Below are 27,630 nucleotides of genomic sequence, written 5' to 3' on the forward strand. Positions count from 1 at the left end.
ATATGGCACATTTTACCTACTCTTTCTCCACCCTCCACCGATCAATATATTGTCAGCATTTTTTCACGTGAAATTATAAATAGTTAAGGCACAATTTTTAATAGCTTCATTATAGGATTTCATTGTGGTTTATTTAACTAATCACTCCTTTGTTGGACAATTCATCTATTTTGCAGTTTAAGATTTTACGTGTTTTCCCCCCCTTGATTTCTTGAGAAGTCAACAAAATTGTCTTATTAAAAAAAATTTTTAAGGGAAAAAAGCCAGTGCCCAAAGAGGATCTATGTAGCATCAATCTGTAGGTCCGGATTTTATATGAAAACTAGGACAGATGATGTAAGGAAGAAAGCGAGTTTCCAGGCTAGGTCTTGGGAAACAGAACCTCGTAGACCAGTGGGGGCAGCACAGGGCGCTGGCTTCCTTAAGGACTCCTTCCAGGGTGGCGCTCAGAGGGCACCCAGAATAGAGCTCATAGTGGGTTCTCAAGAGGTGGGCATCTAAGAGAGAAGAAGAAAATGCCCAGACCGCCGAGATTGCTTGTTCTCTGAACAAATCGACATTTCCTTGAATCTTCTGGTTCTTTGGGCTTATTATTCTCCAAGCAGTGTCCAAGAGTGAACGCAACATTTCTAGCTCCGAGGTTTGTAAGGGATTCACAGTATATAAGGGTCCCATGGAACCCAGCTCCCATGCATTACTCACCCACGCATGCGTTCTACAGGCATCACTGTGTTACAGTCTCACTGCATACCAGGCATTGGGATAACTGCTAGAGCTACCTGAAAGACATGGTTCCTCTCCATGGCCTGGGCATGGGTCTAAATATGAAATAGTTCACAAGTCTCCCATTTTCTGCTTTGCTTAGGGCCCATCGGACTGGTCACTTTGCTTGTGGCCAAGGCAATGGGAGCGGCTCAAGTGGTGGTGACTGGTAAGGAGGTTGTCTTCTGTTTGAATCTCTTGGAGCAACTTGCTGGGCCTAGGGCTTGTGCCAGGGGCGCGCAACCCATCTCCTTTGTGGGATACTGGGCTCCTCGAGGAGCGCCTCCACCTACCTTAGAAAGCCCAGGATTTAAAAACTCACCTAGGAGCGACCAGGGTTCAGGAGGAGGGCCTGTCTGGTTTCTTCTGAGGGGTGGGGTGGGGGGGTTGCTATAGAGAAGGGCACCTGTCTCTTTAAGTGGGGACCTCAGATGCCCTCAGGTATACCTAGGAGATATTGAGGGCTCGGTTTCTAGATCTTTGCAATCAAGTGAGTCCCGTTAACTTTCGTGTCCTAGGCATATAAAAGTTTTATTAACACTGTGCTGCAGGCTATTACATCTGTAGTAAATAAACCATCAAGTTTGCTGCCATCAGTCAATTCGAGTCTGACATATTGTGGGAACTGTGGGTACCTGGCATAAAGACAGGAAATGAGCAGAGGCCATTGGGAAAGGGCACGGTGACCTTGTTCAACACAGGGTCGACGCCAACCTTCAATATGTCTTTAAAAAATCCCAAAAAAACCAATTCTCTCCAAAATGCAATGAAATGGAGTATGGCCACACTGGCCTCTGAACTCTGAAAAAGGAGAGTCCGCTTTTGGTACATTGGACCGAGCCTCTGGGGCAAAGCGGGCGTGCTTGTGTGTGGAATTGATGGCGTGTTGGGGTGAGGGTGGGGTGTTGGCGGGTATGTAAGCAGGGGGTCTATGTGCAAGAAGCCCTGTTAGTGCTCTCGGTTCAATGTTGGGCTGCTAACCACAGGTTGACAGTTCAAGTCCCAGGCACACCTCCAGAGCAAGAGGAGGCTAGCTGCCCCCATAAAGATGTGCAGTCTGGGAAACCCGCTCGGGTGGAGCCGAGTCGGGATCAACTTGATGGCGGCCATAGGGACGGGTGAGGAAGGCATGGTGCGTGTGGGAGATGTGGGGACAGCCTTTCTGTGAGAGCGAGTGTGCGCGGAGAGGTGTCTGTGAGCCTGTGTGCATGTGTAAGAATGTGTGGTAGACTTGTCTGAGATAGATGGGCATAGGGCATTACAAGGGCCGCGTGTGTGTACGAGAGAGAGTGGCTATGGTAATGTATGGGATCCGTGAGAGAAGCATGTCTATGTGGAGGTGGGGGTGTGGGGTGGGGAGCATGGGGATGTAGAGAAGCCCCCCACAGCCTCAGAACTGTCCCTCCATCATCATCTCTCCGCCTTCTCGGTGTGAATGAAAACCTGTTTGCTTCCTCTTTAGACCTGTCTGCCTCTCGGTTGGCCAAAGCCCAGGAAGTCGGGGCAGATTTCACCCTCCAGGTCTCCAAGGAGAGCCCCCAGGAAGTCGCCAGCAAAGTGGAGGGTCTGCTGGGGTGCAAGCCGGAAGTCACCATTGAGTGCACAGGAGCCGAGGCTGCCATCCAGGCCGGCATCTACGTGAGTGGGAGGAGGGGGCTCGGGCAGCTTTGGGAACCCCGGGTGGTGGGCAGGGAGCAGAGTAGAAAGGGGGATTTCTGACGGCCAAGCTTCCCACTGACCTGCTCAGTGAGCTCAAATAGAACTGTTCTCCTATCTCTGTAGGGACAGTCCTTGCCTGTGTCCCCCTCAGTGTTCAGACGAGGGGGCCTTGTCAGGATGGGGCAAGCCTCCGGGTGGGCTGTGTGGGGGAGCAGCCAGAGGGAATCTGCGAGACCCTACAAGCAGGGCGCCTGGAGAAAGGACGCAAGGGTCCTCAAGTTCTTGAACAGGGGGCCAGTTCACTGTCCCTCAGACCTGTTGGAGGGCCGGACTATAGTTTAAAAATAAACTATGAACAAATTCCTATGCACACTCCACATATCTTATCTTGAAGTAAAAAAAAACAAATGGGGCAAAAACACCTGGCAGGCGGAATAAATGTCCTCGGTGGGCCGCATGTGGCCCGTGAACCATAGTTTGAGGATGCCCGAGAGGAACAGGGAACTGGGGCTGCATGTGGGAATTCCCATGCTTGTTTTATTGAGGAAAACTGCCGTTTGGGAGCCTACGTGAGAATGTGGCAGAGGCTGCAGACTCAGTCACAAAGGTGAGGTGATTGCTCAGAAAGCTGCCGGCTTCTCCCAGATAAGCTGCCGACGCCCCATTAGTGCTGACCCACCAGCAGCTTCTTGGAAGTGGGCAGGGAATTGAGGAAGTAGCGTGAGCCGATCAAAGTATGATGGAAAGAGGGAGAGGGAATTCCTAGGTTTTGGATCCTGTCGTGTGTGCCAAGTCTTCAGTGAGATACTTTATAAGGGTGATCCCCCCACCCCCCACCCTGCATCCTTCCCCAGGGCACTGAAAAGTATTGACCAGCTTCCCTGTGGACAATACCAGAGTCCGGGAGCTGGCAAGTAGCCAAGTCAGGCTCCAGCCCAGCCGGACCTGGCCTTGGGACCTGTAATTCCCCTACAGCGTCCCCACCTTCTCTTCAGGAACAGAGGGCCAGGCATGGGTTACTGTGCTGGGGGGAGGGGCCTGCAGCCACCCCCAGGGACTCTCCTGTCCTGTACCTGCTTCCCCATGATGCTGCTGGCTTCCTCCTTCCTTCTGAGCCAATGCTGATTCACACGCCAGGGCACTTGGCACCACACAAGGCATTCTGGGGGGTCGTGCCTCCTCAGGCTGGGTGGCCGCCCGGCCCTCCTCCTCCTCCTCCTTCTCCCTGGGCATCTGGGGACCATGCAGGGGTGCGAGGAGAAGTACATGCCACCTTTTCTATGTCCTGAGCGTCAACTGGAGTCAGCCACTTCCCTGCGTCATGGTCTGAGACAGTGACCACCAGGGGGGAAGGGTCACAGGAGACCCCTGCTGTGCCTCAGGGACCCGCTGCTTGCCAGCCTTCATGCTGGGCACTGTGAGGGCTGTGAGAAGGAGGAAGGGGGCTCCTCCGTCTTGGAGCAGCTGATGGGTCAGTAACAGAGAGGCCGCCTGAACCAAGACTCCCGAACAGCATGGCTTCCAAAACAAGACTTGCCTTCCTGCCCTGCCCTGCCGTGAGCACTCTGGGGACAGTGGGCATCTCTTGCTGTGGGTGGTGGGGCTCTACTGGCCAGGCTGTCGAGAGGTGGGTGTGGAGGTGAGTGTGAGTCCAAGGATGTCACCAGCCCTGACACTGGTGCCCCTCCTGAGGCGGGGAGCAGAGCCATCACGCATGACGGGCACTGCAGAATGCTCCAGGCTGCTGGCCACCAACAGGCAGCAGAGGCGGAGGCACTTCCTGGTCCGGTCAGGTTGTGACGGATGCTCTGGGGCAGAATTGCTGTCATGTTCCTGGTGCCGTGCACACACCCGCACCATGCCCAGCTGGAGGGGGCATGTTTGCCCCGTGTGCAGTCAGCAGACAGCTAGCCTGGCCAGGTTAAGATAGCTCCTCTTCATCACCAGACGGAGAGGAATGGCTGATGAGAAAGGATTATTCATAGAAAATCTCTCAATCGACAGGATTGTGCAACATAGTCCACTTTAAACACCCCCTCACCCCACCAGTTACCAAAATGGGGATGGTAACATTTTCTACTTGGGAGCTACCGAACCTGTACCAACAGCATAGTGTCCCTCCGAATGAGGAGCCCGGCCAGCAGGGAAGCATCCCGTCCCTGAGTACTGCCCCTTGCTCACCACATTGCGTGGGGGAGCCTTCACCTCGGGGGTGCGGACTGTGCAGGTGTCTTGTGGTAGCTCCACTCTCTAGCACTGAGAAGGGTCTGAATGAGTGCTTACCACCAAGGATGGCTGTCGTGGAGGCTTTGAAGCGAGGACATGTTCACCGTTCTGTCTCTCATAACATCCGGCACCGGATTTTCAAAAACCTCCAGAGTGGACAGAACCCCCAGGTAGAACGATGTGGCATTACCAGGAGAAATCTCCCTGTCAGCCCTGGCTCTCTCCAAGGAGGGACTTCACAAGACCGGAAGGCAGAATCCATGATGGCTAAGACCTACTGGTGCAAAGTCTTTGGGAAAAGAAACCTTTTTTTTTTTTTAATTTCAAAGATCATGTTATTGGGGCTCCTACATCTGTTACAGCAATCCATCCATCAATTGTATCAAGCATATTTGTACGTATGCTGCCATCATTCTTTTCTAGACATTTGCTTTCTTTTGAGCCCTCCCTATCAGATCCTCGCCCCCGCCCCGCCCCCATAACCCTTTGATAAATTAGAAAATATTCTTTTCATACCTTAGGCCAACCACTGTCTCCCTGCCCCCATGATTTCTGTTGTTCATCCCCCTGGAGGGGTGTGTGTGATAATGTGTCGATCACTACAATCAGTTCCCCCTTCTTTCCCTCTCCCCACCTCCCCTCTGCCCTCCTGGCATCGCTGTTCCCATTCCCTGTTCCGGGAGTCCGTGTGTCGTGAGCCCTTATCTCTTATCTGCACATGCTCCAGTCTAGTCAAAGTGAGGCAGCGCTGAGGTCATGATGGGGCCGGGAGTGGGGGGTGGGGTGGGGGGGCGGGGTCAGAAGTCTCAAGGAACCAGAGGAATATTGTATGCTTCATCGGTGCTTTACTGCGCCCCGGTTGACTCATCTGCGAAGAAACATTGCTAAGTTTAAAACAGTATTGAACCCCTAGCCTTCTAATACCACAACATTGGAAGGACCCCTCCCCGTTTATATAGAGCTTGATATCATTTTCTCATTTACCTCCCCACCAGGGATCTCAGGATGGTCCTTAGAGCTTGGACTCTGGGCTCTCTTGCAGAGGGAGGGGCCCTGGAGGAGGAATGGGGCTGAGATGTGGAACTGGCTGAAGCCAGTAGCTGGTACCCAGTTAGCAAAACTCCGGAAGATGCCAGGGTGCTGCTGGATATTCATCTTGTCTGTAAGGAAGCTTCTCGTTTGCGGCCCCAATGGTATTTGGCTCAATGTTGGAAGAGACTCCTTCATCTCCATTGACAAAGAATATCATTTTAGCAGGAGCCCTGGTGGGCTGGTAGGATTGGAATTGGGCTGCTAACCGAAAGCTCAGCAGTTCAAACCCCTCAGTTGCTCCCAGGAGAAAGCCGAGGGGCAGCTGTGCTTTGTCCTATTTGGGCCGTGATGAGTTGTCATCAACTCAGTGACAGTCAGCTTTTTGTTTTATCATTCAGGATTTTTAAAGGGAATACCATTTATTCTGCTGTCCATCAAGTTTGCCTAAAATGTTAGAGTCCAGCAGCAGTCTAGAATCTTTTCTCCCCCCTTCCTTTTCTCGTTTTTTAAAGAACTTTTTGCTATGCATTACGTGAAGGTCTACAGAGCAGACCATGCAGTTTACATCCAATAGTTCATACACCTCTCGTGCCAGCTCACCTGGTGATATATCCTCAGTGCCCCACCACCTCCTCCTCCGGTCTCTCGTTTCCATTCCTCCTTTCCCCTAGCCCTCTGGCCCGGTTTCCCTTGGGTGGATGCTGCCCTGGTGCTCACAAGTGGTTGGTTATTCTAATATGGCAGTGAGCTCAGTTGCAGACCTGCAGGATGGCCGAGGGCCCTCGTCTTGAGGGTCTCACTAGTCTGTCTGAGCAGTGCACCTGGTCTCACTTAGGATTTGTGAGTTTGGGGTCCACGCTATCCAGGGCCTTCTAATGTGGTGCTCTTTCAGAGCAGGTGGTAGTGGCAGTCGGGCACCATCTAGTTCTGGTCTCAGGGTAATGGAGACTGATGGGCGTGTGGCCATGTTGCTTCCATATTGTTTTCACCACTCTTCCTTCTTTGAACCGGGAGAGACCACTGTTCGGTACTGGATTATGAGATACTCACCTGGTGCAGTTTGGATACCTTTGTGTGACTACGGCCTGGCAGCAAGAGTGGGAACTCTGTCTTATCTTTTGAATGCCCTTGTTTTCACCCCTCTTCAGGCAACACGTTCGGGGGGCACCCTGGTGCTTGTGGGATTGGGCCCCGAGATGACCACTGTGCCCCTGGTGCATGCAGCCATCCGAGAAGTGGACATCAAGGGCGTGTTTCGCTACTGCAACACGTGAGTGGGTCATGGGTAAGCCGGGGGTGGTGAGTGGGCAGCAAGGCGAGGGCAGGCTCCCCAGGGCCTCTGGGGCGGAGACTCTGCCTGTTTATTCACTGACCACATTGACAGCCCGGAGATATGATAGGCATCCCTAGGGGAAACACCCACTCTAGCTGAGAGGTTGGGAAGACAAAGATGGGAGGGGAGGGAATGGGAGGGGAAGGCGGCTGAGGCATTTTCTCTTGTTGGTTGGCTACCACGCATCCCCCAGACCCCGCTCTTTGATATAAGTAGCCAGATCTCTAAGGGACCAGGAGACAAAAAGAAAGATCCCAATCTATTGGATTCCTCTCCTGAGTCCCCGGGCCCATCTGGGGAAGTCAGAGGGTCTTCATTCACCCTGCCCCATCCTCTCCCTGGGTAGGACCCTCTGTCTGAGACATCTGTCCCCACCAATGCCCTTTTCTCCTAGCTGTAGTCTCACGTCCATTCTCTCAGCACAGGCCTGGTTTTCCAGCAAATTCTACGGAGCTCAACTGCTGTGATAGGTGGGGCTGGATTGTCCTGGGGTACCACCTAGAATTTTATCTGCCTTTTCCCAGAATTTGACTGCCTTGTGCCTTATGCCTTAATGCTGAAAGAATTCTAGGCTTCATCAAAGACACTGGGGGTGGAGGGGCTTTTGGAAGCAGGCTCTGTATTTCCAAGTCACAAGTCAAGGTCATTTTCTCCGTGACTGGTCTGTGGAACCACAGTGCGGTTCCTAAATCTGGCTAAGCTGGTCCTGCACTTGGGTAACTTGGGGGCCTGGTTCTTTCCCTCCTGCCGGTTCAATGCAGTTGCTCATGGTCTTTTACAGGTGGCCCATGGCGATATCCATGCTGGCATCCAAGTCCGTGAACGTTCGGCCCTTAGTCACCCATCGGTTTCCCCTGGAGAAAGCTCTGGACGCCTTCGAAACATCCAGAAAGGGATTGGGATTGAAAGTCATGCTCAAATGTGACCCCGATGACCAGAATCCCTGATGTTAATTGGGGCTCTGCCCTCATCCTCACCCTGTCAGCTTTGGGGGTTGGGGGGACTGAATGACCAGGCAGGAGGTGCGGTGGGGTGGCTTTGATACAGAAGTTTCTTTTGAATGATAAGAACCATTAAAACAATTCGTTGTAAACAGAAATCTCTACACAGAGGAAGAGATGTGTCTTAAAAACACAAATGGAGGGGGGAGGGCGGCACAAATGAGGATTGTCTGGGGGAACGTGCATCCGAATGAGCTGTTCGGGCTGAGCAACGTCCAGCCAGCAGTGCAGAGCTTGGCAGGCAGGTCGGTCCCCGGCACTCCCTTCTCCCTGGAGCAAGGTGGTGGGGCAAGGATGGAAATCCACCACTGGGTGCCTGGCTCCATCTTTAGGGAGGCCAGGTGGAGGGTGGGGGTGGGCTGTGAACCCCAGCGTCATCAGGATCTAAGTGTCCCAGAAGCTGACGGGCAACCGTTGGGAGATGGCTGGCAATGTACACTCACAGCACGTGCTTCTGGAAATAGCGACGATTGGACTTCAGGATAAAAGGAAAACAGAAAGGGACTGCCCTCTCCAGGGCTGGGATAATTGAAAACTAAGCAAACGAAGAACACCAAACCGCAGCTCAGAGCAGCTTACGGCCCCACATGTCAGCGCCCCCTCATCCCCGTGTGAAGGCTGCCCCTTCAGTTCTTCAGGATTCTTCACGATTTCATTGGCAAGGTGAAGAAACTTCTCCCCACCTGCACGCACTGGCAAGCTCAGTCCGGGGCAGCCTCTAGATGCCCCTGTCACTGGGCACCAGGAGAGCCCTCCCTAAGGTCGTCCCTGGGAGACTGCCGGGCACCATTTTGACGTGCCCAGTTGGGTCTGGTCCGGTGAACTTAGCTCTCCTACCCCGCCGCATTAGCTTCCCAGCCAGGGCTCTTGTTTAAACTCATAGACAAATCCACTTTATTCCAGCCATTTTATTTTATTGAAATACTTCTATTAGGGTTCTTACATCTCATCAAAATTCATACAGCCAGTGTGTCAAGCACATTTGCACATATGCTGCCATCATCATTTTCAAAACATCCTCTTCCCACTTGAGCCCCTGATATCAGCTCCCCATTGCTTCCCCCTCACTCCCCTGCCCTTCTTCACGAACCCTTGATAAGTTATAGATTATTATTTTCACATCTTACATCATCCTCCGCCCTTCACTCACTTTTCTGTTATTGTCCCCCTGGGAGGGGGTTCTAGATTGATCCTTGTGATTGATCCTCCCCTTTCTCCTCCCACCACCCCCTAATTCTGGTATCTCTACTCCTCGGTGACCCTGAGGGGTTTATCTATTCTGGGTTCCCTGTGTTTCATGCTCTTATCTGTGGCAGTGTGCATGCTCTGGTCTAATTGATTTGTAAGGCAGAATTGAGGTCATGATAGTGGGGGGAAGGAAGCACCAAAGAACCAGAGGAAAGTTGGGTTTCATCCGTGCTCATCTGCACCCTGACTGGTTCATGTCTTCCCTGTGCATTTTTATTTCTGGCCATTTTAAACAGCAAACCTGTCCCTTAGAACTGGTGGAGACTCTTGGTCTCTTTCTGCTTGAATGGCGTCTCTACTTCTTATTTTAATGGTGGGATTCTCTGTCTCCGATTTGGCTCTAAGTCACCCTGTGCCCATTTGTGACTTGGAGACTGTTTCTCGAGAATGAGGATGTAGCAGCACAACACAACTCCGGGGACAGACACCCTTTAATCTCTCACCTCCCGTCAGGGTCCGATGGGCCTCAAAGGTTCTGGTTCTCTTGTGACGAAGGAGAAGGCTGGCCAGAGCCTGGAATTCCTCAGACACAGGTCATAATTCTGATGCTGATGTCCGGGTGGCTGCTACGGCCTCTGGGGAGGAGCAGACTGGCTCCCCATTTCAGAGAAGGAAGAATCCCAGGGTTTTCTGAGGCGGTGACATGTTCTGTGTCAAATGTCATTGCACTGATTTCCGATGGTCCTAGGAACCGAGACATGCCCCTCTATCCGTCTCCAGGCGGGTCTGCCCACATGCAGATACGCCCACAGACTACCCGCGTGAAGACTTACCCGTGCTACACCATGCTTCAAGACAAAAAAATCTCATTTGTCATTAGAAATCAATATTTGACAATAGATAATGACATGTTTTTGTGATTCATCACTGCTTTCATGATCAATTTGTAACAATGAAAATACATCCTGCATATCAGCTATTCCCATGACGATTCCTAACAGCTGCAAAATGACAGTTGTGAAGTAGCTAGGAAAATAACTTGATGGTTGGGGGTCACCACAACATGAGGAACTGTATGAAAGGGTTGTGGCACGAGGAAGGTGGAGAACCACTGCTCTTGGTGATGTGGGGTGGGGGTGGCTGTCGGTGGCGGGGATGCTGAGAGAGTCACGTACTTCTCAGCTGTGCCTGAGTTCACTACTCTTCGGTTAGCCTCTTGGAGCTCCTGTTTCTCTGACTTAGATGGGCTTTCTGATGCCTCCGCTCAGCAAGAGCGCAGAGCGAGTGGGCTGATGAACTCCGCAGCCCAGAGAGTTCTCCCCAGTCCTAAAGCCGCAGTGTAGCGCCCAAGACACCTTGGTGTTTCCCAGCCTCCCCAGCAGAGACAAGAAGGGCGGTGGAAAGAGAGGGCAGTAGCCCGGTGGCTGGTCTTGGAGTCCCCAGGCTGGTGAGAGGGCCCAGGGAGTCCTAGTGAACTGATAAGGAGGGCTCCCTGCCCTCCTTCCTGAAACCGTTCAGCCCACTGCTTGGAAGAAGCTGTAGGAAGCGCTTGCTTACGTTCCGTAGCTCTCTCTGCCTCTTCATGAAAACTCAATATTGATCAGTTTGAGTGACTCAGTCCCGGAACCAGCTTTTCCCTAAAAGTGCTCCAACCTGGCGAGGGCCAATGGCCTTGTGTGCTCTGTCACCAGTGCCTGGCACCTCGTATGTTTTCAGTAAACACCCAGGGGCCCCACCCAGCCAGCCCTCCTGGACACGGGTGGAGTGGAGTGTAAGGGTGAAGAAGGGCCCTGCAGGAAGTCCAGAAGGGAAAAGGAGAGAGGTCGCACCTGAGGAAGGGGACAGCTGGAGGCCCGGGCAGCTCCCTCTCTATGACAGGTGCCCATGCGAGACCACTCTTCCTGCACTCCAACCCCCGACTCTCCAGCCGCCTTCCCATCCTAAGTCATCCTAAGGCCCTTCCCCTCAGTGCCATCCTGACCCCCACCCCCCCACACACACACTGCTGCTTGCTCTGCTCCCCTCGGGAGAGCAGTGGAGGTCTGTGGAGAAGTTGGTGAGGCCAGAGGGAAGTAGTTGGGGTTTCTTGGCTCGCCCCTGCTTATGACCTCAGCCCAAAGGTAGGGAAGCAATCTTGTCTTGGCAACCAGCCAGGACCTGAGGCCCCATCCCCGATTCTTCCCTGTCCCTCTCCACTGCTTTGAGGACTTGGGGGTTGGGTGGGGGTGCTCATGGAGGAAGCAGAATGGAGAAGGGGTGACAGTACAGTGGTTTAGCTTGGAGAACATCACCTTGGAGAAGTACCCCAATAACACTGGATGGTACACTTGAAAATGACTTGCCGTGACAAATTGTGACATTATGCGCTTTTTGCCACGATAAAATTTTCAAGCATCGAAAATGAAAGGTACGTTCCATGTCCTGCACCCCCAGAGGCCAGGAGCAGACTAACTCTGTACCTGGGCCATCCTCACTCCTGGCCCTGGCTTAGCTTGCCTCCTGGGCACCTAGAAGTGGGCATAGGGTGTGCAGCTGGTGCTCCTGACAAGACTGCTCTGTGGGTCTTCTAATCAGTAGGAGCTGCTCAGAGGGAGTGGTGGGGGTGAAGGGAGCCTCTGTCCTCTGGGTCTGGGCCCATCAAGTTGACGGACATGTTGTAAAGGATTTGATCCCAGGGAGCCCCGGCTCTATCTAATCTCATGCCACTAACTCCCAGTCACCTCTCCAATCCCAGCATTAATTTCCTCCTCTGATAATGAGAGGCTTAGTCCAGATAATCACAAGGTCTCTTCTCGCACTGGCCCTTTGTGAGGCTCCCAACTCTGCGGAGGACCTGAGAGTGAGGACCCCGCTGGGTATTCCATAGGATGGCGGTGTCAGGGGCTTTCTCTGGTTTCATGCCAGTCCTATGTACGTGCACATGCGTGTGAAGGGCCTTGCCAACACCGGATGGTGTATGCGCACTGGTTAAAATGGCATGGTTCATATCGTATGTATCCTGCCACCATGAAGAAAGGTAAAAAGAGGGTATCACCCTTTTCTCCTTGGTCGTTGGCTCCAAGCGTGGTCCTGAGAGGGCACAGCCCAGAGCCAGGCCTGGGTTCCCACTGATCGATTGTTGGGAGACCCCACGAGGTAGGGTGAGCCTCCCCTGGCCCAGCACTACTGCTGTGGGCAGGTGGGCAGCTCACTCAAGACCAGCTCGGGGGTTCTGCCCTGGCCTGACTGGCTCCGGAAGCACAGGCTCCCCAACTGCCAGCCTGCCTGGGCCTCCTCACTCCTGGTGTCTCCTCTCTGACCGGCCTCAGCATCTCCTCCCTGGCAGGGATTCCCAAAGGGCTCCTTGGGTCATCTGTCTGCAGAGACCCTGGCTCCCGGAAGCTCACCAGTGCCTCTGGCCCAGGAGATAGAGTGGCTGGGGTTTCCCTTATCACACAAGTCTACACATTGTAAATAAATAAAATAAACTAGCAAGCAGATAAGCAAAAAGAAAGGAAAGCCAGCCAAGGTTATTAAAATGTGAGAGCATTTCCTTCCAGCTTTCCCCTATGGATTTCTATAGATAAGATCTGGGGAACATAGTTATAAGCATAAGTGGGATGTACTTCACAGACGACTTTTCTGTTTCCATGCATATCACTCAACACTAGCACTGATTCTGGTGTTAAGATCATCTGGTATATAATCAGCGTCTAACTTTCTGAAATCATCGAAAAATCGAAGAAGACAAAAGTCAACTCTTCACTCTTCATTTGGATCTGGATCTAAATAAATATGTTGCTTAAGTCTTCTCATGTATTACCTGGCTCCCCTCCATTGTTGTTTCGATGCCATGCTTCTGTTGAAGAAACTTGGCCATTTGTCTCCTATGTACTCCATTAGAGGCATGCTTCTTTTCCTTCGATGCGTCTTTCTGTGTCAGGAGTGACACGGCCTCACCCGGCCACCATATTCCAGTGCAGGAGTGCGCTATCCTTCATGAAGCAAACGCTCACCATAGTTTTGGTCTTCGGACCCTTTGCCGCACTTGCACTTGGCTCTTACGGGAGCGTTGAAATGGCTAGTCTGGTGCGTCCCTGCTTGTAGTCTCACTTCCTGAAGTGATCTTTCAGAAGGAAAATAGAGGGGTTAAAGAGCAAGCACTTTTTTTTTTTTGAGTAGGCACACTTTTTGTGGTGGTCTAGTTGGACAAGAACATGGCATTGACATTGAGACTAAGAAAAGCTGAGACGGGGGTGCCCCAGGCCATGAACAGTGTGAAGACGCGGGGTCTGGGGTTCTGCTACTGGCTCCGTGGGTTCAGGCCAGCCTTGGGAGAGCTTGGGTTTGGACTTGTCCATTCACAAATCCGACAGGTCGCCTCACTTCTCTGGGCTTCAGTTGCTCTGTTAATACAATTGGGGCCATTTCCAGGTCCAGGACTACTTGCAGGGCCATGAGAAGCAGCAGCCCCCTGAAGGGCTGACGTAGGACTCATGGGAGCTGTGACTGGGTTACTGTGGAGCAGGCAGCGCTCCTTACCTCAATGCTTGGCGACTGGCTATCATTCCCCAAACTTTAATACCCACTGGCATGGAGAGCGGGAGGTGATGGTGTGTATAGAATGTTCCTTTCTGGCTCTGGTCTCCCTTACTTAGGTGCAAATCCATGTGGCATAAAGTGGATTGGCTTAGCTATTAAAGATCCAAATCATGGCTTAGACGCCAAGAAACTTGACCATTCGTAGGACTCTTGAACTCTGTCTTCTGCATAAATGAGTCAAATGCAATTGTCCTGTGACTATTTCCATCTCTGGTTTATACAGCTGATTGCCATGCATAGAAGCATATCATTTAGCGGTATAGATGTCAACGTGGGTGCTTACGCATTTGTTTATGCTGTCAGGTTTCATGAAAACCAAAGTGAATCATCTCCCTGGTCGCCCAGGACATGGACGGGTATGGAATTGTCCTCGGTGATCGTGCCAAAGTTAGATAAAGAATTCTCAGGAACTCCCAGACAAGCGATCAGCAAACAGTGGCCAGGCCAATGTGACTGAAGAAAGTGAATAGGGACAGAGCTGAGCAGTGACGGCTTAGTGCAGAAAATGACTCAGCTGTGACCTTTGGGGGAACAGGGCTGCTGACTCTGGAAGCAGCTGTGCGTTCAATATGGCCCGGGGACAGACAGGCTCTGGCCAGAGCTCTCCTGGGCCATCCCCGGATTTGCCTTCCTCTGGTACCAGGAACTATATTCTCACGCCTTCCTGTGCACTCAGTAAAACTAGGGCCCAAAGGAAGTCATTTAACTTTTCTCTGGTCGCCCAAGGTCATTGCTGCCTTCTCTCAGAGTGAGGCTCCAGAGGGAGTAAGGTTTCCAAGGAAAAGACTGGGGTGATCATTGCTGTCATCCAATGGATTGATTTATTGACTCAAACCCATGGCTGATGGGAGGAAATCCTCTCCTGCCTTGGGAAAAGGGGTTAAAGGAAGAGTCCGGGGGGGGGGGGGAGTTTGGATGGCTTGGGCTCTCTAGTGAGAAAGGGGTGCATCCACAGGAATGCAAACAAAAAACTCACCGCCAACAAGTTTGTTCAGTCGAATGCTTAGTCACCCATAAGGAACTGTCCCTGTGTGTTTTCCGAGGTTGAAACTCTATGGGAATAGAAAGCCTTCTCTTCTCCTGGGGGACTGGAACTGCTGACCTTGCGGCCCAGCTCATAACTCACTGTGCCACTTGAGCCCCTGGTAAACAGCGTAGCCTGTCCTATTTCCTGATAGCCTTGGGTAGTGAGTGCATCAGTGTCTTCAAGCCTCAGGTTACACATCCTAAAAATGTTAATAATACCCAACTCAGAGTTGTCCTACGGACTGATCATGAGGTCAAAGTTCTTAGCAGGGTGTGGCCCTAGGATTGTGCCCCATCCTTCCCTCCCTGAGCTTGAGAAGGGGGTGGACCGCAAGATGTTTCCCGCTTGGACCCCTGAGTCCGATGGCTGGCAAGTATGGGAGAAGACCTCCAGGTGGCAGGAAAAGGTTCCATTGGACGACAAGCCTGCAGCACCTTCCCATTCGCAGCTCTTCCCTGACCCTGCCGGGGAGATGGCACCAGACTGAGGGCAAGTCAGGTCCAAGGAGGTGAACACCTTCAGGAGCTGCACTGACCTCCTGTCCCCCCCTGGGCCCAGGAGTCCCGAGTGACTGGTCTTTACTGCACACCACCTCTCAGAGGCCTTGCCCACGCCTATGCTGGCGGAGATCATGGCAGACGTAGAAGGAGCTCTGGAAATGCTTGTGGCCTGAGAAGTAGCCACGAGGCTCACCCCTGGACCTCGCCCATCCTCCCCATCAGCCGACACTAACCCCAGAGCAGCTGGTGGTCCTCGGCAAGATAGTCTACGTCCCTAGTGAGTTATGGAAAAGGAAGGACCAAGCTGCAGGGACCAGGAGGACACGTCCAGAAATCATGACAAGAGGAGGACTCGCCTGGGGCCTAGAAGCCCCAGAGACAATCTTGGGGTCTAACCACTAGGGTAACCGCTGGGGTAGAGTGGCAGTGAACGACAAGGAATGGAAGCAGCTGCCCCCTCTCCCGATCTCTTTGGCTTTAAGGAATGTTGTCAGGGACCCAGTGGTGTGATAAGAACACTGGACCAGAGGCAGAATCCAGGGTTCCAGAACCAACTCCCCACTGATTTTGGAAGGGTCCCTTAATTTGTATGTCTTCTTGGGCCTCTCTATACTCCCTGATGGCATTCTTGCCATCTTTATAAATCAATACAAAAAGAATGAGTGAATATTGTAGCACCCACCCCCAGTTTGGAGAACTCACATCTTAACTCAGTCCTCAACAGCATACCTAAGAAGTCAGACGCGCTATCCTCTCCCTCTTAAGGCTGAAAAAGAAAACTGAAATAGGGAGAGATTAAATCATTTAATCCCCTTCCGACATGCAGATATATGTTTGAATATGTGTAGAAAAAATTGGGGGTCGGGGGGAGGACAAATGCTACATGCTTGATAGTAATTCACTCGAATGGAGAGATTTTTGGCAGGGTGAGTGTGTGTGGGCGTCATCATGGGTTTATTCGGCTCCTACTGCTGCTGAGCCCCCTTACCTGTTTAAAGAAGACAAATGTATTACCATTCGGTTCTGGAAATCAGACGTCTGAGATGGATTTGATGGGACTGAGGTGTCAACAGGGCTGCAATCCCTCTGGAAGTTCTAGGAGAGCCATTTCCAACTTCTAGAGGTCGCTTATATTTCTGGGCTCCTGGACCCTTTTCCCACCCTCCAGGGCAACCATTTAGCATCTTCAAATCTCTCTTCCCCTGCCTTCTGTTGCCATTGTCACACCTCCTCCTTGCCCCCCTCTGGCTTCTATTGTGATGGCATTGGGCCCACCTGGATAATTCAGGGCAATCTCCCCATTTCAAGATCGTTAACTTAGTCACATCTCAAAAGGGCCCTCTGGTCATCTAAAGTAACCTTCTTATGATCCAGGGATGAGGATGTGGGTAGATTGGGGAGTCATTCTTCTGCCTCTCACGGAGGGGTAGGGAAGTTTTCATTGTTTCATAATTCATTGTTTTCATTGTTCTGCATATTCCGGTCTCAATTGAGACTGTTTAAAACATCAGGATCCAGTCACAGCCTACCGTGGATCTCCCAACCAACTCACGCACCCTTCCCAGGCAGCCGATTCCTCTATCTAGGCAGCACACCCTTGGCAGCAGCTGTTTCCTGGGTGTTGTGGGAAGGAGCCAACTGCCATGGGATCTATCCCTACATCGACCCATCACAAGCATAACCAGGATGACCCCCCCTCCAGCAGACTCCCGGGCAGACAGGACCGAGTCATCTGCTATGTCATGGGCCAAGAGGGCCCGGGGTGAAGCCCCAAGGATTGTGCGTGATGGTGGGTGTGCCGTGCAGATGCCGTTCCAGGAGGCCAGTCGCTTGCCTGCGTCAATCATGTGGATGCATTCTTGCATGATCTCATTAGTAGGAACTCTATTTTCTCAGATGATCAGCAAAAAATGGGCCTACGGTGGAGCAGTCCTAGGTGCCTCCCTTTACTTTGCATACTTCTGACCTTAAGGGCTTAGTCATAGTGTGTGTCCTGAATGCAGCTGAGTTTTGATCTGGAACTAGGCCAATGACTTTTCTGTTTTCGCAGGAATTCCACTCAACCTCATTTATGGCCGCTCAGCTGATGTCTGGGCCGCCCTCCTCCTTTGGACTTACCTTTGTGATTTCTGCCTTTGGCTTTCCTCCCTGGTAGGTGATTTCTCTAGAGGAATTTTGCGTCTCCTGAGTCCTTTGAAATGCAGATAGGAGAACATCTTACAAATCTTTCTAGTTTTTAAAGCTGGGTTTCAGGCTTTAATGGAGTGCTTTTTATATACATATATGTACATAATTCATATTACTAATTTTTGCATGAACAATTTTGTCTTTTTAAAATTTTGTTTTAGAGAAACGTGGGTTTGAGTTTACTCCTCCAGCCTTTCTCACCTCTTGGCATAATTTCCCTGTGCTAAAACCCGAAATAAAAACACCCCTGGTCATGAAGTCAATTCTGAATCATAGCAGCCCTCTAGAGAGGAGAACTGCCTCTTTGGGTCCCTGTGTAAAGGACGTTGCTACTGACCCCTCTGGGGAGCCCTGGTGGTGTAGTGGTTACCAACGGAGCTGCAAACTGCAAGGTTAGCAGTTCAAAACCACCGGCCAGCTCTGAGGGAGAACTATGGGCTTTCTCTTCCTGTAAAGAGTTATAGCCTCCCCCAATAAAATTATTATTTTTTTAAAAAGTTAAAGCCTCAGAAATCCGCAGGGGACAGTTCTATCCTGTCCTATAGGGTCACTATGAATTGGCATTGACTTAATGACAGTGAGTTTAGGTTTTTGTTATTTATCCCTCCCAGAGTCCCCAAGAGGTACAAAAATTAAGACGCTAACTGTAAAGGTGGCAGGTTTAAGCTCATCCCTAGGAGCCTCAGAAAAAGAGCTGGCCCTCTACTTGCAAAATCTCAGTCATTGAAACCCTGCGGAGCACTGTGCTCCTCTGTCACACCTGAGCACACCCTGAAGCCGCGTCGACGCAACAGCGACTGCTGATGGAATCTTCTAGAAGCTCATTGATGACCTCTCATGAGGTAGACGTGGTCGCATTAGACTGGTCCTCACTGAGTCTTTGGAATCCCATCTTCACGCTTTCATGTCCCCGGGATTGCTCGTGAGTATGGCTACAGCCCTGTTGCTGCATTCGCCCCAGGCTTCCCTAGCTTGGTGTCTCTTCACAAAAAGTGAGGAAAATCTACTGGGATCCCAGTCTTACTCTGCTAATTCCCTTTCCTTTCTGTTTGTAGGGGTTCTCTTTCAAATGCTTTCTTTTGTTTGAACGGTGAAATTGAAAGGGATTTCTAGCCTAGCGTCTTAAAAGATCTCTCCCCAATCCCCCACCACAACCCACCACTCCTATTTGATCTCAGTTCAGAGGTTATGGAGTTGGCAAGTCCATGTGTAGGGGACTGTCTAGAGGATCAGATTACTTTCTGAGGTTTGCAGACACCATCTCATTTTACCCTCACATTCCATAGAAATTGAGGCTCAGCGTAGTGATGGAACCCGGATGTAGATAACTGACACGCCGGTATTGTCCGTTCTTGGCAGGATGCTGGGTCCAAAGCTCACACCCTCAATCACGATGAAGCAGCATTTTCTTCACGATCATCTTGATCACCGTATTATCTTTGTATCTTGTTATGCGCATTGTTCAGTTGCTAGGCTCATTGGGTTTGGGATTATTTATCCTGTGTTTTCTTTTCCATTGTGATCATCTCTGTTTAATTTGGCTCAATTCAGGTTTTCGATGCTAGTTTTCTTGGCATTACAAATTATCTGCTTTTCTATGCTAGAGCTTTTATTCTGCTAAAAAATCAAAAAGCTCCTGGGAGGGAGGGGGAAACATGAGGAGCTGATACCAAGGGCTCAAGTAGAAAGCAAGTGTTTTGAGACTGATGATGGCAACAAATGTACAAATGTGCTTGACACAATGGACGGATGTATGGTGACAAGGGTTGTATGAGCCCCCAATAAAATGATTTTAAATAAATAAATCGAAAAAGAAATAAAAAGCTCCTACCTCATGTTAAACTCTCCTCCCACTTTGGAATATATCTTTACAGATATGATATAAATACTATTCAAATTTGTGCGCACCCACATCAAAGCATCTACACATAGAAATTTAATTTTACAAACATGGAATCATGTTCTGGCTATGTTTCCATGCTAGTACATTAGATGGTTTTTATTCTTTTTAATAGAAACATATTTCATTGTGCAGATGCACCGTATATCACACATCATTCATCTTTCAATGGGCCTTCGGATTTCTTATAATGTTTTGCAATTATAAATGCACACATTTTTCTACATAATTTTAAATCATTTTTTAAAATTCTGAGAAGTTAAAACGAGTGTGCTGGAGGAGGTTCATAAAGGTTTCAAGCTTCATCCACATGCTCCCTTGGGAGGAGGGTAAAAACTATTTGCCCCCTTCAGAGTAAGTGTTATTTCATTAATTGGATTTTTGTTTGTCATTCTCCAGCACTTCCCCAATTGTTTCTCTTTTGATGGCAGAGCGTTGATTTAAAATGTTTACTGCGCCCCAATCAGTCATAACGAACAGAATCCTTAACTGGATAAGTGTCATCGCTAGACAACACCAACTTTCCATTTTTTGTGTTGTCAAAAAGTTTGTGACAAATTTCTGTTCTCCTTCAATTATATTTTTATATTATATTCCAAGCTTTTAGAAGTCCCTTCACACATAATTATAATTTTTTATGTGTCTAATTAAATGTCGTTAAAAAATGAGACCTCTTTAAAGTATTGAAAAGCGAGAATGTCACTTTTGAGGACTAAGGTGCTCCTGACCCAAGCCATGGATTTGTCAATCACCTCATACGCATTTGAAAAATGGACATTGGGTAAATGAAGACCGAAGAAGAATTGATGCATTTGAATTATGGCGTTGGCTAACAATACCGAACGTTCCACAGACTGCCAATAGAGCAAACAAATATGTCTTGGAAAAAGTACAGCCAGACTGCTCCTTAGAGGCAAACATGGCAAGATGTGGCCTCACATGCCTGGGACATGCTGTCAGATGAGATCAGTCCCTGGAGAAAGAAGCCGTGCCAGATAAAGGAGACGGGCAGAGAAAAAGAGGAAGGCCTTGGACAAGATGGACTGACACAGTGGCTGTGACGAGAGGCTGCAACATAAGCATCATTGAAAGGATGACGCAGGACCGGACAGTCTGTCATTCTGTAGGTGGACAGGATCACGGTGCCTCTGGACCAACTTGACGGCACCTAACAACAACATTTAATGACTCTATGACGGCAGTACAGATTTGTTTGTTTGTTTGTTTGTTTGGTCACAAAATGAATAGCCAAAGCAATCGTTAAAAAAGAAGAAAAACGTGGGAAGACTCACACTCCTTGATCGCAAACATATTACAAAGCTCTCCTCATTCAAGTAGTGTGGTCCTAGTTTCAGGATAAGCCAATGGAATAAAACTGAGAGTCCAACAATGAAGCCATACCTCTATGGCCAATTGGGTTTCCTTATTGTGGTAAATAACAAGGCATGTGGCATTTCAACAATCACACATGTACAGTTCAGTGATCTACATTATGTTCATTTTGTTGTTCAACCACCCGATTGATTTTCCAACAAGTGTGCAAGGCCCTCCAACAGGGAAGAGTAGTCTCTTCAGCAAATGACACGGGGATGATTGCACTTCCACATGGGCTCCTGCTTCAGGCCATGTACAAAAAAGAACTCAATATGGATCAATGGCCCAAGTATAAGAACAAAAACCATAAACTCTTAGGGGGGGAAATGGATAAATTCCCGGCCCTGCTAGTTGACAGTAGCTCCTCAGATATGACACCAAAAACATAAACAACAAAAAAAGGAAAAATAGATGACTTTATCGGTGAAAATCTTCTACGCATCAAAGGACCTTAGCAAGAAAGCGCAGTCGTGGGGTGATTTTGCAATCCTTGCCTTCAGGGTTGTGAGAGAATAAATTTCTGTGCTTATAATCTTAAAGGGGATAAAAAAGGTGAAAACACAAGGTACAGAATGAGAGGACATTTTGGAAGTCGTATGGGATAAGGGCTTAATATCCAGAATATAAATAACTCCTACAATTAAATCACAAAAAGATCAACAACCTAATCGGAAAGTGGACAAATTTCTTGAGTGGAACCTTCTCCAGAGAAGCCACGCAAGCATGTGACCATGAAAGCATGTGACAAGATGCTCGACATCATTGGCCATTGTTCTTTCTTAGGTACCAAGAAGTTGGTTCCGATCCATAGCAACCCGATATACAGCAGAAGGTGCTCCTGACCCCTCCTCACAATTTGTTGTTGCCTGTGAGCTCATTGTTGCAGCCACTGTGTCCATCCAGCTCATCAAATATCTTCCTAGTTTTCGCTGCCCTTCTACTTTACCGAGCATGTTGTCTTTTTCCAGGGACTGGGCTCTCTAAGACCATTGAGACAAAGTCTCCCCATCCTCGCTTCTAAGAAGCATTCTGGCTGTACTTCTTCCAAGACAGAGCTGTCTGTTGTCTGGGCAGCATTTTCAATTTCTTGGCCAGCACCACAATTCAAATGCATTGATTCTTCTTCGGTCTTCCTTATTCAGTATCCAACTTTCACAGGTCTATGAGGCCATTGAAAATACCTTGGCTTGGATCAGGCACATCCTCAACCTCAAAGTAAAACCATCCATGCTGTTCAACCCTTCATGGAGGTCTTCTGCAGCAGATTTAAGGGGCCCTTAAATCATGGGGCTGCTAACTATAAAGTCAGCAGTTCAAAACCACCAGCTGCTCTATGAGAGGAAGATTGGACTTTCTACTCTTGTCAAGAGTTACAGTCTTGGAAACCCACATGGGCGATTCCGCCCTGTCCTAGAGGGTTGTTATGAATCAGAACGGACTTGGTGGCAGTGAGTTTGGTTTGGGTTTTGTGTAGCAAATTTACCCAACACAATGTGTCCCTTGAGCTGTTGACTACAGCTTCCAGAAACACTGTGAATCCAGGCAAGATAAAATCCTTGACAACTTCTATCCTTCCCCCCTTTATTATTATGTTTCTCGTGGGTCCAGTTGCGAGGATTTTGGTTTTCGTTACACTGAGTCGTAATCCATATTGAAGGCTTCAATCCTTGATCTTTATCAGCAAATGCTTCAAGCTCTTCTCATTTTCAACAAGCCTCTGATCCCGAAACCACGTTCTTCCTCACATCATCCCGTTTCTCGTGCAATGTTCTCAGCATGCAGATTGAATAAATACCCCAAGGTACAACCCTGATGCACGCTTTTCCTAGTTCTGTTCACACAACGGTCTCTTGATCCACGCTCAGGTTCCGCAGGAGTTTCCATTCGGGGCTCTGGAAGGCCCATTCCTCTCAAGGCTAGCCATCATTGGTGACAATCCACACAGCCGGATGACCTTTGCAGAGTCAATAAAACACGAGGGTCAAATGGAGGGTGGTCGAAGATATGGGGCAAGTGGGACCCTCCCATGATGCTGGTGGGAATGTAAAATGGTGCCGGTTACAGGTGGCTCCCCAAAAAGTTAAACATAGAACTTGCTCCAGAATGTCAGTGGTAGGGATATAGCCCAAAGAGTTGAAAGAAGAGCTCATTCAGATACGTGTGCACCAATGTTCAGTGCATGGTTTACAATAGGCAAACGGCGGGGAAAACAATTTGTCCATCCATAAATTAGGAGACATCTAAAGCAATGTATTATTAGTCCATCATAAACAGTTCATACTTTGCAGAGGTTCCAGCCTCTCTGAGTCCTTACCAGATGAGACCAGTTACTCAAAAAATGATGTGCAGAAATTTTTTTTAAATATTCAACACTGACATTTTATTTTCTGAAATTTTATCATTTTTACAAATCAAAAAGACAAAGCGTTATCAAAAACAGCAAAGAGTTTACAGCACCTCTGCACCAGTGTTCATGTAAGCCAGTGATGATGAAACTGGTGGCCATGTGAATAGTTACAATGCAGGCGGGTTTCTCTCTGGGCCTATGCATTAGGGATCTGTTTTGGAGCTACTCAGACTAGTTTTGGAAAAGCACCAGTCTTTTTTTTTTTTTTTTGAGAAAGCAGTTTGGTCTGTCCAACAAAGTAAACACTTTTTGCTGTGTGGCTTTAAAAAAAAAACACCACTGAGATAAAACATGGAATGTGTAATTTGTTTGGATCAGAACCAAATCTTTTGAGATTCCAATTACCCTGAAGAATACTGAAAACATTTGGAGGGCATACTGTACTAGTTCTGCACCTCATTTTGTCTGAGGCAGATATGAGATTCCTATGGAAAAGAGCATTTCATTCAGAGGCTACCCAGTTGTAATTACACCAGTTTCTGCATTCTTTCTGTTAAGTTCCAATGGTTATTTAGTTGTTGCTCTTATTCAAATAGGGCCATTGGAACAAAAGTGGTATGCTCATGCTAAACAGGTTCTTTATTTAATAGATTCATTTGTACAGAGCAAGAGTCCTTGCTCTGGACCCTGGGTGAGGACGAGAACCGGAGAAGCAATGAGTGATGGATGCTAAGGGGAAGCAGCGCATTTACACTCGCCGCAGAGATGGTCTGGGGGGCAGCGGACATGGTGGGCACTTGGTAGTGGTGCTCACCCACCGCCTATTCCAGAAATATAGTTTGCTTAAATTGGAATTATGGTCCAGTTTTGTAGGGGTAAAAGTAGCCAGCCATTCGTGTGTGTGCATGAACCACTGCCTGGCTAGCTAGGAGTTAAAATGCTGGCCTCAAATTCAGATAAAATCTCTCAATATTAGATTCAAACTAAAAAAAACCCCAGCCAATAGCAGTTGAAATTGTACGTTTCAACCTAAATGTACCTGATCCTACCAACAGACAGGTATCTACATCACTGAAATGGTTTTGAGAAGCATGAAACACTTCAGCTCTGTATTGTCTCCATTGTCATGAAAAACTGGCATGTGTAATTTTCATCTTTAGAGAGACGGAGAAGGAGAAGCAAGAAGGTAAAGCTGAGAGACAGACACAGAGGCTGCCCAGCGGGCAGCGGGGGCATTCGGTGGTTTTGGTCTCGGTACCAGCAGCTCGCACACCTCGGCCAATGCCCGGTGCTGGCTGGGCTACACCGTCTTCCTTGCAGTCAAGACTCGGACAATGGACCCGACCCCGCCAGCAGCCAGTGCCTTTTCATGCCACTGCAGCAGCACAGCACTGCTGTTGTCGGAGGGGCTCTCAAAGCCTTTATAAATATACTTCAATAGGAGATCCACGCTGCTCTTGTCCAGGGACTGAACCGCCTTTTCAATATCATTAGCCTTAAAAGAGATGAGCACCTTCAAGACAATGCTGCCTGCTCGGTCCTTGACCGCCTGGCTCTTGGTGTTGATGGGGGGGGGGGGGGGTTGTTGCAGAGCAGCTGCCATGTTTCTTTGCCGCAGGCAGGAGTCCACCTCGCCCTCGTCGGGCCCAGCCTGCCCGTCGCCGCCCTCTTCCTCGTCCACGAATTTGTTCTCCTCGTACTCATCCATGTCCACCTTCCGGAAGTGGGCCGACGACACCGGTTTCTTCGACTTCCCGGATCCCGACCGGTGGCCCAGGCATCCCCTCGGTGCTACCTCGGCCTCCTACAGCCGCCTCAGCCCAGCAGGAAAGGTGTGCAGAAATTATAACCCGTACCCGGCCACTGACACGGAGGAGGTAGCTATACCAACGTCATCATTCCAGATCCAAAAGTAAAAGAAAGTCGGGTATTTTTCCCCCCTTTGGAAATGCCATCTTTAGGAAGGGTTGGCCAGAGAACAGCCAAGTCTCAGGACTGAACCAATAGAATGTGGGTCCAGCCTAGAAAGGAGTCTGTGCAGCCGTGACCCAGACCTGTTAACCTTCAGGGCTCAGCTGGCACTTCCCTCCTCTACAGCTCTCCCCTCCCCTGGGCACCTAGTTAATCGCTTAGCATGTAAGATCATCTAGTCACCAAATGCCCCTTGAGCGTGTCCTCTACGCCGCCCAGCACTGTGGCAGTAGGGAAGCATCCGAGAACAGGAAAGGCACACGTCCTGCCTTCTAGAAGGTTACAGCACAGCATGTGTGCAAGCACGTTCTCCCCAAAGCTGGATTGATCGCGCCCTCCTGCAGGGTGGGGCGTGAGTCTTGCATGCCTTTGGGACTTTGTGGGATTTAGCATGATCTATGGTCTCTGGAAACAGCACTTGAACAACTAGCAGTGGGCGCTAAAGTCTGAAAAAAACTGATTGCTTCATGAGCTTCCTCCCTTGCTATCTCTTTAGAAGCATCAGGATGGAGAGATCCCAGATTCTGACATTCATGGGTTCTGAGTTCAAGCCCTGATTTTCCCGGACTGGATGGATGCCTGTGGACAATTATTCTCTGGACCGCAGCTACTTCCTCTAAATAGTAATTATAAGGATTAAATTAGTTACTTTGTGTAGAGATGTTATAGGATCTGTGTTAGTCTGGGTACTTTAGAGAAACAAATCCACCGAAACTCATGTATAAGAGAGTTTTATGTAAAGGTTAAGTGTGCATCAAGAAAACATCCCAACCCAGTGCTGCCCCAGCCCACAAGTCCAACATTAACCCATATGTCCAACACCAATCCACAAAGTCCTCCTCCATCTCACAGAACAGACGCAATGAGGCCGACTGCAGGAGGAAAGACGAGTCAGTGAATGTGTAAGCATCTCAGCGCTGGCAGGGGTCTCTACACGGTTGCTCCAGCATCCAGGGCTGCATCGAGGTAGGTCCATACGGCTTCTCCTTGGGGATCTCTTGCAGGAAGTGAGCCTTGCCAGCTAAAGCAGGGAACTGGCTAAGGCAGCTGCACCCTGGTCAGACCATCACAAAGCAAGAGACCCGAGAACTAGAAAGGTGAGGCTCACTGAGCCATTTATCCCTCTGCCTTTCAATTAACCCCACATGTGTTTACTGGCCAGGTTGGCACAATAAACTAACTAACTCACTCAGGGTCTAACATGGAGTAAATCCTTAAATGTTAGTCTTCTTTTCAGAGGTCATTAAATCTTGGATGAGAAGCCAGGGAAGTTGTTTTCCAAATATCGGGGAACCTTCCATTCGTTTGGGGCCCTGAGTACAGAAGGAGGAGTGGACTTTTCATCTGGGCAGGAAATTGGAGCCCCAAACTACAGGTGACTTCCCCTAAAATCTCATCAACTTGAGATGCCCAGTGTATTTAGGCAGCCCGCCAAGAAGTTCATGGTAAGTCTCTCTCTCTCTCTCTCTCTCTCTCTCTCTCTCTCTCTCTCTCTCTCTCTCTCTCTCTCTCTCTCTCTCTCTCTCTCTCTCTCTCTCTCTCTCTCTCTCTCTCTCTCTCTCTCTCATGTCAACAGTTCATGTGAGGTCATCGTCCAGGGAAGATGTAAGAACTCCTGAGAAAGTGTATTGGAGTGATTCCCAGACTTTTACAACTTCCTAAAGACTGGGTGGGGAGCAGTCGGCTTGCTTTGTCCTGTTCCATTCTGGCAAAGTGAGGAAGGAGTAGTGAGTTGCAGATATTCTGGGGCTCGGTGTCCTTGCGAGATGGGAAGGGGTATTGAGCCCAGGGGACAGGCTAGGACCAGGAACAAGTCACGTAATAGCACTCAAGCCCCAGACCTCACAGACTCCTCCAAAGTGGAGCTCTGCCCTCCTTATTCAGCTTCTCTAGAAAACAAATAAACAAAACGCATCACCATGGTGGCCGCTCTGACTCAGCGTGTCCTTCCAGGACAGCCTGGCACGGCCGTGTGGTTCCGAGACAGTCGGCCATTACGGGAATAGAAAGCCCCATCGCCCGCCCTCTCTCAGTAACAGGACCACAAATAACAACATTGCTATCGTCCTTACAAGGTGCCAGGTGCAGGTAAATGCTGTCCACACACTCTCTTTGTCTGAACATTTACATTCTGCTTGTGGGAGACAGGATTAAGTGGTGGCCAAGGGCAGGGTTTCTGGCCAAAAGGTTCCGGGTTCAAACAGTCCTTGCCCCACTAGACTGGCTAACTGTGGGCAAGTCATCGCAGCATTTCTGTGCTTCAGTGTCCCCATCTGTGGAATGAAGATGGTAGTGTCTGCCCCAAACGGTGTTCTCAGGGTGGCAGTTGGCTCCCCTGATCGATGGCGACTGCGTGCACAATGGAGCACATCACTGGCTGATCCCGTGCCATCCCCGTGGTGGTCTGGGTATTCGATCCTTGGGTCTTTATAGTCTTGCTTCCCCGCCGCCCCCCTTAGTCTGTTCAGCATCATAGCAACACGCAAGCCTCCCCTGACAGATGGGTGGTGTTACCCATGAGGTCTACTGGCCAGAAGCTGAA

At 49.6% G+C, this 27,630-nt stretch overlaps 1 protein-coding gene and 1 pseudogene across 1 annotated transcript in view; one reads left to right on the plus strand and one right to left on the minus strand.

The window, feature by feature from the left end:
- SORD (sorbitol dehydrogenase) overlaps positions 1-8,103 on the plus strand; it is a 32,103-nt gene extending 24,000 nt beyond the window's left edge. The window contains exons 6-9 of the mRNA XM_075531618.1: positions 866-931; positions 2,225-2,400; positions 6,828-6,949; positions 7,794-8,103. Coding sequence (XP_075387733.1) covers positions 866-931; positions 2,225-2,400; positions 6,828-6,949; positions 7,794-7,959 — 530 coding nt within the window. The 3' untranslated portion in view covers positions 7,960-8,103. The remainder of the gene's footprint in view (positions 1-865; positions 932-2,224; positions 2,401-6,827; positions 6,950-7,793) is intronic.
- Positions 8,104-23,756: 15,653 nt separating this feature from the next.
- On the minus strand, positions 23,757-25,013 carry LOC142426743 (actin-related protein 2/3 complex subunit 5 pseudogene; annotated as a pseudogene).
- Positions 25,014-27,630: the final 2,617 nt, after the last annotated feature.

Source organism: Tenrec ecaudatus, chromosome 14, assembly GCF_050624435.1.
Source record: "Tenrec ecaudatus isolate mTenEca1 chromosome 14, mTenEca1.hap1, whole genome shotgun sequence".
NCBI lineage: Eukaryota > Metazoa > Chordata > Mammalia > Afrosoricida > Tenrecidae > Tenrec > Tenrec ecaudatus.